General features: G+C 38.6%; 2 protein-coding genes across 2 annotated transcripts; one reads left to right on the top strand and one right to left on the bottom strand.

The window, feature by feature from the left end:
* The first annotated feature begins 953 nt into the window (after nt 1-953).
* LOC112528449 lies at nt 954-1,946 on the top strand. Its single transcript, XM_025139476.1, has 2 exons — nt 954-1,139; nt 1,209-1,946. The coding sequence occupies exons 1-2, from the start codon at nt 954-956 to the stop codon at nt 1,944-1,946; spliced, it is 924 nt and encodes a 307-aa protein (XP_024995244.1).
* An 8,525-nt stretch (nt 1,947-10,471) lies between these two features.
* Nucleotides 10,472-12,073, bottom strand: LOC112528448 (protein ASPARTIC PROTEASE IN GUARD CELL 1-like). The gene has a single exon (XM_025139475.1). It carries the CDS (start codon nt 12,071-12,073, stop codon nt 10,535-10,537), a length of 1,539 nt encoding a protein of 512 aa, XP_024995243.1. The 3' UTR covers nt 10,472-10,534.

Raw genomic sequence — 12,073 nt, 5'->3', positions numbered from 1 at the left:
TAGACTCTGTAATTATCCTTCCCACTTAACTTGAAAGACAAAAGAGAACCTCCACTAGTGTCACTGGGGTGTAAGTACAATGGATCTGAAAAGTCTATTTTAGTGGCTTTGGATTCCATTGGACTTTTAGATGATACTGGTGGAGAAGCCATAAAAGACAGAGAACAAACACACACAAAGGAAATAAATAGATAAAGCAGGATTCATAAAACACTAAAATGTATTAGGTCAAGCTAACTATTCAGATTCCAAACAAGAAAGTAAAGGAAAAGAAAAGAGGAGGGCACATAGAAAAGAGAAACACAGAAAAACAAAACCACAAGCCTTACCACATAAACTTTTAACAATTGTTAAAAGAAGAAGAGGCAAGAGCCACCTGCACCAACAACCAGCATCAATACAACTTACCACAACGGCCTTTTAACTTTAGCTAAAGGAAACAAGATTCCTAAATAAAGGATCGAGGATACACCTGAACAAACTAATAATTATTAAGAACAAGATACAAGCCAGATATGGGAGGACACAAATCTTGACAAGAAAAGAAAACAAACATCAAATCCAAGCAAACAAAACGCGATTCAGAAATAAGCTGAACCAAATTAAGACAGGTACAAACAGATCTGGAATAAGGACACATATTTGGAATAACAGGTACAAATAGATCCAAACACACAAACATAAGTCTATTAGAATGTATTTATAGTATAGATTGTATAGATATTCTAGATTATTCGTTTCCTTGTTTATCTCTTGCCTAATATTGAGGCATTGTAACTATATATATTGTATGCTTGATTCATGGATTGACACAGAGAAAATTGTGGGTCTTTGGAAACTTTTATGGTATCAGAGCCTATTACCTTTTACCCTAATATTGCCGTCACAACCCTCTTCCTCGGATCCCTGCAAATTTTATTTTTTACTTCCTTTTTTTCTTGCTCACGATCAAGATGACCGGCACCGGTAACGTCACAGAAAGCAGCACCAAACTCAAGCCCCTCCATCCGGCATACAATGTTACGAACATTAACAACAAAGTTAGAACGCTAGATGGCACAATGATCACATACTCAACTTGGGTTAAGTTGTTTCGGTTACATGCTACGGCATACAAGGCTATGGATCACATCACCAATGTACCTCCACCGTAAAAGGACGCTCCTAAATATGCGGAATGGAAGGAGGTTGATTCTCTTGTCCTACAGTGGATCTATAGTACTGTCTYCGATGAGATCGTGGTTCGCCTCATCGAGAACGACACCACAGCTAGGGAAACCTGGATCAAGTTAAGGAACATGTTCCTCAGCAACAAAAGCTCTCGCGCCGCAGCTCTTGAGCACGAGTTTACGAACTTAACGCTGGCGAAGTGCTCCTCCATCGATGAATATTGTCAAAAACTAAAGGATCTTGCCGAACAACTTGAAGACGTGGATAACCCGGTAAGTGAAACTCGTCTTGTTTTGCAGATGGTTCGTGGCCTACCGACTGAATATGAGATAGTGGCTACATTCCTCAACCAAACCTCACCATCATGGGATGAGGCTAGAAACCGCCTACAGCTAGAACAACATCGACAAGCGGCCCTGAAAAACCCCGAACAATCAGCTTTGGTAACTCCTCAACAAAACAACACCACTACACCTCACTACCAAACTCCCGCACCAAACTACCAACCCAACTCTCAGCCTCCGCATGACCCCAATCGCCAACAATACTACCATCAAGACACCAACAGAGGCCGCGGTCGCGGCCGTGGTTCAAACTGGCGCGGCGGTCGTGGTCGTGGGAAGGGCCGTGGCTCGGGACAGCGTCCACAATGGTCGGGTCAGTGCTGGTACAATGGACCCACTCCCTACAGTCAGTGGAACCCGCCCCCATCTCCCTATCCCTCACAGCCATGGTATGGGCCTCATGCCCAATTCGGTAACCTAGCTTCAGCCTAACAACCCATCTACCCGAACTACCCACCTGTTGGCCCCTACTTTCCTCACCAGAGCCCATCTCCTAATGCTGGCCTTACTCCCTCTTCGGCCCACTTCAACCAACAGGCTGCGCTAAATGCAATGAGCCCAGTGGACCTACATCAAGCCTTTACAAACTTGCAGGTCTCTCATGATCCAAATTGGTACATGGATACCGGGGCTACGACTCACTTAACTGCAAATCCAGGTAAAATTACGACCCCTATGACTTTCTCTTCAAACACTATATTTGTTGGTAATGGTCATCGTTTGCCSATCTCGGGGTCCGGTAATAGCTTGCACCCCATCCTAAATAAAACCTACCGCTTACTAAATATCCAACATGCACCAACCCTTATCAAAGATTTACTTTCCGTTAGACAATTTACTCGTGATAACCAAGTTTCTATCGAATTTGATCCCTATGGTTTTTCTTTGAAGGATCTCAAGACGGGTACCCACCTTTCCCGCCACAATAGCACGGGGGACTTATATCCATTCTCTCCACCAACACAAGCCCTTAGCACATCATCTTCCGCTCCTCCCTGGCATAATCGTCTCGGTCACCCTGGTGCTAATATATTAGATTTTCTTTCTCGTCATGCTATTATTGATTGTCATAAGACTAGTAATTCTTTTGTGTGTCCGTCATGTCAACTTGCAAATAGTAAACGGTTACCTTTTTCCGAGTCTAGTTCCATTACTTTTGCTCCGTTTGATTTAATTCATTGTGATTTGTGGACCTCACATGTGTTGAGCAATTCTGGTTATAAATATTACATGGTTTTAATTGACAACTTTTCTCAATACGTTTGGATATACCCTCTTAAATATAAATCAGAAACCTTTTCCATTTTCGCCAACTTCCACAAACTCATTCGCACCCAGTTTAACCGTGTCCTTAAAACCCTAYAATGTGATTTAGGGGGGAATTCGATAACAACAACTTCAAAACCTTTGCTCAAAACCATGGTCTCATTATGCGGTTTTCTTGCCCACAAACCTCCCCCCAAAATGGTAAAGCCGAGCGAATGATTAGACGACTGAACGACATCATCCGCTCTCTCCTAATTCACGCCCACATACCACCTACCTTTTGGGTGGAAGCCCTTCATATGGCCACATACTTACACAACATCCTCCCATCCAAACGATTGAGATATACCACTCCCGCCTACATCCTCTTTCACCGTCATCCAACATACGACCATCTACGTGTTTTTGGATGTGCGTGTTACCCAAACACTTCCGCCTCTCAACCCCACAAACTTCACCCCCGTTCTATTCGATGCATTTTTCTTGGCTATCCACCCGGTTATCGTGGTTATCGTTGTCTCGATCCTACCACGGGACGTGTCCACCTATCTCGTCACGTAATTTTCGACGAATACACTTTTCCGTTCAACCACCCGTCCACTCCTACTACCTATACTTTTCTTGACGAGGACCCATCCCCTCTCCCATCACCCCAACTGTACCCTACTGTGCCAATTCTACAAACCAGCAAACCCGATCCTCCTTTGGCCCAACCCTCCGGCCCACATCAGCCCACTTCACTGCTGCCCACATCTACCCCTGCCCAGTCCGTACGGCCCAACTCCCCCTTGCATCCGGCCAGCCCACTAGAACCCTCATCACCCCCCAACCTACTGTTCCAGCAGCTACCTCAGTCACCCACCCTCCACCGCCCCTTAACACTCATTCCATGACCACCCGTGCAAAACAGGGTGTGTTCAAACCCAACCCCAAATATTCCTTATCAACCACCCACACCTCAAATAACATCTCACCCGTACACACATCCTACCTTAAAGCTTTATCGGATCCGAATTGGCTACGTGCCATGAATAGTGAATTTAGTGCTTTGCAGGAAAATCATACGTGGGATCTCGTTCCCAGGCCATCGGATAGCCCGGTGATTAGATGTATGTGGCTATTCCGACACAAGTTCAAGTCCGATGGCACTCTGGAACGGTACAAAGCCCGTCTGGTTGTTAATGGTAAATCACAGACGGTGGGCATCGATTGTCATGACACGTTCAGCCCGGTGGTTAAACCGGCCACTATACGAACAGTGTTGAGCTTGGCCGTCTCTAAACAGTGGCCGATACATCAGTTAGACGTTAAAAATGCTTTTCTTCATGGGCATCTTGAAGAAACGGTTTACATGCATCAACCACCGGGATTCGTTAACGCGAATGCCCCCCCCCTCATGTCTGCAGACTCAAGAAGTCTCTTTACGGGTTGAAACAATCCCCCCGTGCATGGTATACCAGATTTTCTACGTTTCTTCTATCCCGGGGATTTCGTAACAGCATCTGTGATACGTCACTGTTTATTTACCGCCAAGGGGGGCGCATGGCATACTTACTTTTATATATGGATGACATCATCCTAACTGCCTCTGACAGCTCTTTATTACATCATATTATTACTCTTCTCTCCGGCGAGTTTGCTATGTCCGACCTCGGGCCTTTACATCACTTCATGGGGATCACGGTTACCCGAGACAGCTCCGGATTGATTTTATCTCAGACCCAGTATGCTCGCGATATTTTCCACAGGGCTGCCATGTCATCATGCAAACCATGCGTTACACCGGTTGATACGTCATCCAAGCTCAGTGCCTCCGATGGTGCGCTTCTAGCCGACGACACCCAGTACAGGAGCCTCGCGGGTGCACTACAATATCTTACTTTTACTCGCCCTGATATAGCATATGCAGTACAGCAGATCTGTCTATTTATGCATGCTCCTCGCGAACCACACTTTGCATTCATGAAGCGCATCCTTCGTTATATCCAAGGCACCCTTGATCATGGTTTGCGCATACATGTCTCCCGCGCTCAGTCCCTCACAGCGTATTCTGACGCCGATTGGTGCGGATGTCCGGATTCCAGACGCTCAACATCCGGGTACTATATTTTTTGGGAGACAACCTTGTCTCATGGTCCTCCAAACGGCAACCCACCATTTCCCGATCTAGTGCTGAAGCCGAATACTGAGGTGTCGCCAACACTGTTGCCGAAGCAAGTTGGCTCCGTAACCTACTTTTAGAGCTTCATGTGCCTATTTCTAAGGCCACTGTTGTCTACTGTGACAACGTATCTGCAATTTACCTTACTCAGAACCCGGTTCAGCACCAGCGTACCAAGCACGTTGAAATCGACATACACTTTGTTCGGGAAAAGGTGCAAATCGGCCATATTCGTGTGCTACACGTTCCTTCATCTTCTCAATTCGCCGATATATTCACAAAAGGGTTACCTAGACAATTATTTCAACATTTCAGATTCAGTCTCAACGTTCGTTCTCCTACCGTTCAGACTGAGGGGGACTATTAGAATGTATTTATAGTATAGATTGTATAGATATTCTAGATTATTCGTTTCCTTGTTTATCTCTTGCCTAATATTGAGGCATTGTAACTATATATATATTGTATGCTTGATTCATGGATTGACACAGAGAAAATTGTGGGTCTTTGGAAACTTTTAAAGTCAACAATAAACTGAACCAGAGAATGACTGGCACAAACCGATCTAGAATAAGGACACAAATCTGGAAGAACATGTACAAACAGATCCAAACAACAGGAAAAATAGGAGAATCACGAAAAGGGGACCACAATAGATCAATAAGATCTAACAAGGTACACTACCAAATCGATCATATAACATTCATTCTAATAATAACAAGAACTACACATATCTGAAAAACATGAAAGAAGAACATAACATTCACGAAAAGGGGACCACTATAAATCTATGAGATCTAACAAGGTATACAACCAGATCGATCATATAAGCTTCACTCTAGCTAATAACGAGAACTACACAAATCTAGAAAAATAACCAAACAGGAAAAAACTCGAAATGGGGACCATAGCAGATTGAAGGGATCTAGAAAGGCACACAACCCATTCAATGATTATCATTCAAAACTAACAACGAAACTAGAACAAAGATCAAATATCAAGGTGGGAAACCGGTGGTCTAGATCTTACGAGCTCGTAAACCGAGAAGACCCTAACCAGTCACGTATTTGATTTCACAAGAACAGAGAATAACAAAAAGGAAAAAAAAAGATTTTTAAAGAAATGAACCTTAATGCTCTGATACCATGTTAAAACTAAAGATATTTGAAAAACATTTTATTTCAATCATACAAACAAGAAAAACAAGAATACTGATTACAAAACTATCTATTCTAACTAGATCTAAACTTCATAAGAACAACATAATGTTGTATGCGAAGAAAATTTTTAGAAAGAGAAACAGGTAGCTAGAGAGATGACGAGAGCAATAGATGAGAGCTCTTGAAATAAAAATGAGTGAAATATGAACCGGATCTTCCAAAAACACGCGTTATATATATTTTAGGAATTCCAACTTTGGTCCTTGAAGAACTTTAGAAATAACTCCGCTACCCTCTGACTATTCCAAGAAATGAGGCGCAGTCCCTCTTTTATTTGAACAACAAGACTTTTCCAACTTGACACTTTCTACTCCAACATGTTAATTCTCTGTCAAAATAAGTAGAAAGAAGTTTAAGTTAGTCAAGATTAGAAAGATACATATTTTAACAAAAACAAATACAAATTGTTCGAGAATGCATAAATCAATCTTTCTTGTTTGATATTCCTTGAAAAGATGAACAAATTCTATGAACAATTTAGTTTTGCGAGTGATCTTCTCATTTGAAGGATGTTGGTCAGAGATTTCCAAAAAAGCTGTTGTCAAAATTGGATTACCAGCCAAAGGGTCATTGGTCTAGCGGTGTTTCATAACCCTACCCTTTCTAGAGGTGCGTGTTCAAGTCTCGCTACAAGGGAAAAGTGTGTGCGAAATATAATTTTCCATATTTAAATATATATGCTTCAAAGAAATTGGGATTACCATGTAACTATGATATTGTGCCATTTTAAAACCCATTGAAATAGCAATGATGCCAATGAACAAACTTTAATGAATGTTTTCGAAGAAACCAACAGATCAATACAACATTTAAAAACCCTAAGAAATGTTTTTCCTGTGATAAAACTTTAAAACATCTTACCTTCGTTTTGTTGAACAAGAAGTTAACACACTCATATATTATTCATTAAGTTAATTAAATCATTTTTTTTTAAATGACATTTACATTAGTACTTGTAAGAGTTTGGTTAATTCGGTTTTGATTATTGTTTTGAATTTATATTAAATGAGTATTTTGATTTAGAGCTTTCATCACAAAAAGATTGGTTTTGGAAAGAAGTTGTTTTTACGATAAATACATTTCATTTGAGAAATCATATTTTTATAAGTAGTCTTTCAGTTGTACTGTTTTACATTTATGATGAAAATTGTTTTACCTCAGTAGACGTTAAGCCTAACTTTTTTATTTGTCGGTATGTGCATAAGGTCCTTATTGGGGCTTGGGACTAGCGTCACTGCGATGAGTTGAGTGCTAGATAAATGCACGAGAAGTATTTAGCTATTATGTAACGTCTGCCGCATTTGGAGATAACGACCATTATTGGGTTTTAGTAACATCTGATCTTGACTTGGTCCTCATGTAAGGCTTGGTTTATCATTTGTTGATGTTAAATCTAGAATTGCTATTCGAGATAGTTGAAGTAATGATTTATCCTTTATTTGTGGTATTATTGGAAAATTTAAATTAGTCGCTCTTTCCAAATTTTCGAATGTTGCACAAACCTAATTGATTACAAAAAAAAGATCTTCGAAGTTGAAATTGGGGTTTCGAATGAAAGATTGTGTGCCAGAACTTGATACAAAGGCGGTTTGTCATTTCATCCAGTCCAATTTACATGTTGAGAATCTTATTCGGTAAATGAGGATGATGAGTTTTACCCAATAAGATAAATAAAGGTGAATATTTTACCTGATTTATATTAATAACAACTCATAAATAAACACTAAACAAGAAAAACCATATTTTTCAAAAAGAAAATTGCAAACAAGAATGAGTTTTTCCTTTTTAAAGGCAACACTTTGTTCTAAATTTAAAAAATTCAAGTAACTTTTGCTAATATCTGTCCATCCGAGTCATCCCGTACTCCAAAAAAGCAGAGGTGAGGTCCGGAGAGTGGGACGTTTACTAAACACTTACCAGGTAAGTATTAATCGGGTAACTTTCCTCACCTGATGCACATGACAAGGGATGAAAATCTTACCGTCACATTCAAGATTTTACCGTCTGCAATTAAAATCTCGAGATTTTAATTTTTTGCAACGGTTTTGTGAATGCTTTTTACGAATTAGACCCAAGATTTTTTTTGTAAAATATAGGATTTTTGTGGATTAGAGCTGATCATTTGCAGACATGTGCTGGATTTAATTTTTTTTTTGTCAAACGGGTTTAATATGATAAAACCAAGCCCATTTTTACAGGCTTGCAAACATACTCACTCGCCCTATAAATGGGCCAGGCTTGCCCACGAGCTAACAGACTTAAAAATCTTGTTATTTTTTATGAAAATAAAACTTATATAAAGTCATAAGTTATATAAAATAACTGAAAATAAGTAATAATTTTTCCAACTTAAAATTTGATGTAAATACATAACAATATACATACTTCAGAAAGAAATTGGTTCGCTAAATGTGAAGTATCGATAAAGAAAATGACTAAATGAGATAATAAGGAATTGAACAATTGAGGTAATTATATTTTTAAATTTAAGATTTTTAAATAATTTTATTATATGAGTCGTAATTAAGTAGGATCTGATAAGTATTAAAAATCTTCATTTTTATTTGTAAATTTTAATCATAAAAATTAATAATTATAAAAATATTAATGGGATGGTGGGTCTGCCCAATTTTTTTTTCCCATTACCCATGTCTGTCCATTAATTTTAATAAATCAGTCCAGGCCTGCCCATTTATTCGAGAATGGTAATCAAAGCCTGTTTTTCTACGGGTCGAACATGACAGGTCTAACGGATCATCCCATGAACAACTATCATATGGATAATTTTAATAAATGGGTTTTTTTAACACGGAAATAATGGCTAATTAATGATAGTTCTAAAAAAGATGAACCGTATTGTGTGATGGGTTCTCTCCTTAAAAAAAACGAAAAATCTAAAAACACCTAATGAAATTTAGTGTTTGGAATAATTAAGTCATTGGACAATTTTTGGAACAAATAAGTTCTTGAACGTTCTAAAACCTGTTAAATAAATTCTTGGACTTTCTAAAATTTGTTAGATACATTCTTATGATCTATAAAACTGATTAATATGATAAAATAATGAGAAAAGCTTGGAAAAAAAACCAACAAACTTTCAAATTTTGAACGATTAAGTTTCTAAACATTTTTGAACCAAAAAGTACTTACATATATAAAATGAAACAAATATACCAAAAAATATTTACACTTACAAAAAATTATTGATAAAATTTATTTTAATAAAAAATATTATGTCAGTAATTTTCAAAACTAAAAAAATAAAAAAGGATTTAAACAAAAATTACTGATTATATTTATTTTTAATTAAAAATAAAATATATTCTACATATGATATCTCAAATTAAAAAATTTAAAAAAGTAATATATTATATTTTTAATTAAAATAAATTCTATCAGTAATTTTTTTTAAATGTAAGTATTTTTTTGATATATTTGTTTTATTTTATAGATATAAGTATTATTTTGGTTCAAAAAATGTTTAAAACTTAATCGTTTTAAAATATAAAAGTCTATTAGTTTTTTTTTTTCATATTTTTTCTATTATTTTACCATATTAACTAGTTGTATAGATCATAAGAATATATGTAAAATGTTTTATGAAGTCTAATAAGTTATTTAACATGTTTTACAATGTTCAATAAATTATTTATTGTAAAAAATTATCCAAAAACTTAATTATTTCAAACACTAAATTCTATTACATGTTTTTTTCTTTTTGACTTTTTCGTATAAAAAAAAGCTTTTATGATTATCCTAATTTTACTAAAAGTTATACCATCAACTTATTAATTAAAAATTATACACATTAAACACCACAAGAAAGCTGAAAATGTCAGCAAATAATAAAGGTCAAAGTACGAGCAAATTAATATACCATTATAACCTAATTTTATTTAATAATTACCAAACACCATAACTTTTTAACTTTGAATTATTATTTCAATAAATTATTATTCTTTAATTTTTGTACGTTTAAATTTTAATAATATATTGATAATGTAATAAGTAAATCGTACCAATCTTCTTATAATTTGAAAACTCTAGATTTTATACCATCTTTTTACATGCTGGCTGGTTATGAGGGATTTTTCAATTATTTAGAAATATTGTTTAGTTTTTTTTAAATATATTACATATTCAATAATATAATTCATATTATAATTTCAAAAATAAAAAATTGTTAAATTTAATTTTCTATTAAAAATTGTCGAAAATGCTGTAATTTACATCATAAAATTTGTTTACTTGAAAACTTTTTTCAACTTTGACCAAACAATCGATGAAGAAAAAATTAGCCAATAAACAAAAGGAAAAACTATTTCTCTTGATTTAATAATCATCGGAGAATTAAGAAAATAATCCAATTTTCTTTAACATTTATTAGGTGAGAACCCAATAACTGAACGTTCCAAGTCGTAACTGACACGTGTCCCCTGTTGCTGTACGTTGCCTATGATTGATAGCGAAGACGACGTCGGAGCAAACGCAAAACAGAAAGTCCCTGAGGAGTCAACCGGTATCAGGTAATTCTTAGCCGGTAATGCCAGTTTCTGCCCGTTGGAGAAATGAAACGACACCGTTGGCACCTGCACGCTCTTCTTCTTCGAAAAATCATAGCAAGTATCGAACAACGCAACTCCGGTGGCCGCCGGCAACCCTTTCGTTTCATTAACAAATGAGTCCCGAAGTGCATTGTACGCCGCCCTCCCCAACCGCGTGACCGCCGTACCGGAATCAACAATGACACCGCCGCCACCGTCGCTGGTCAACTTAAATGCCGTTTCCGGAATATGTAGTAGGTTTCCGGCGACACTGAGACCTGTTAACTCCACATAGTAAAACGTGTCGACTTTGTCGTTACGTAGTAGCGGAGCTGTGATGGCGTCGGGCGGCATCGGTGAGTTGAACTCAAGAGTCGAGGTTGTGTCAGAGTCACGGTCGACGAGGCAGTAAGAGTAAGAGGTGGCGTTGATCTGTGACGGGAAAGACAACCGGCCGCCGCCGAGCCCTATCAATCCGGCGGCTCCGACGAACAGACCTTCGTTATTATGTCCACAGCCAATAGCTATATCTTTAACCGCCGTGGACCCCTCGAGAGTAACCGTCTCCGTCGCGAAATCTCCGACGGTGTATGAGCCGTCGCCGTATGATACCTCGTACAAGCACGTGCCGTTTCTGCACTCGGAAACATCTAGAGACTTGCACTGATGAGCATCGCACGTGAGAGGGGAGTAAGAGGAGGACGACGCCGGCTCAAAAATAGGATCGGCTTGCTGGTAACAATCGGCGCAGGGTGCGCACTGTACCCAGTTGACGTCACTCCCGGTGTCGAGTACCATGTAAACTTGACTCGGTGGGTGACCGATTCCGACTCGGGAGAAATACTCTCCGCTTCCATGACTCGTTCCTGAAATAACAGGAACTTCCAACTCTTCACCTGCAAACTCGCCGTCTAACGGCTTAAGATCCGACGTTTTGATTCCATTAACGGCCAGATGTACCCTGGTTTGTAGCGATTTGACTCGTGACGAGTCACGAGCGAGTCGAGCTTTTACGAGTGAGTTGTAGTCTTTATGTGACGATTTATGAACAGATGATCGTGTATGGAGTTGCAGAGAGAGAGTCGAAGAGGAAGAGATGTAAAGAGACGACTCCGATTGAGTTAAAGATTGTAACGCATTAGGCGTGAGGGAGAGCACATTGAGGGTTTTCTGGATGGAATCGGAGACGTCGAGGTCGGCCGTCGTAAGAACGGTGGTCGGAAGTGAAAACGACCGAGATTGAACGGTGGTCGGAAGTGAAAACGACCGAGATTGAACGGTGGTCGGAAGTGAAAAAGATCGAGATTGAACGGCGGAGATGAGGGAGAAGGCTAAAAAGAAACAGAGAATAACCCAACTTTCCTCCAT

The sequence above is a fragment of the Cynara cardunculus genome (genome assembly GCF_001531365.2).
Source record: "Cynara cardunculus var. scolymus isolate 2C chromosome LG 15, CcrdV1, whole genome shotgun sequence".
NCBI lineage: Eukaryota > Viridiplantae > Streptophyta > Magnoliopsida > Asterales > Asteraceae > Cynara > Cynara cardunculus.
This window is presented reverse-complemented; position numbering and strand designations above follow the sequence as displayed.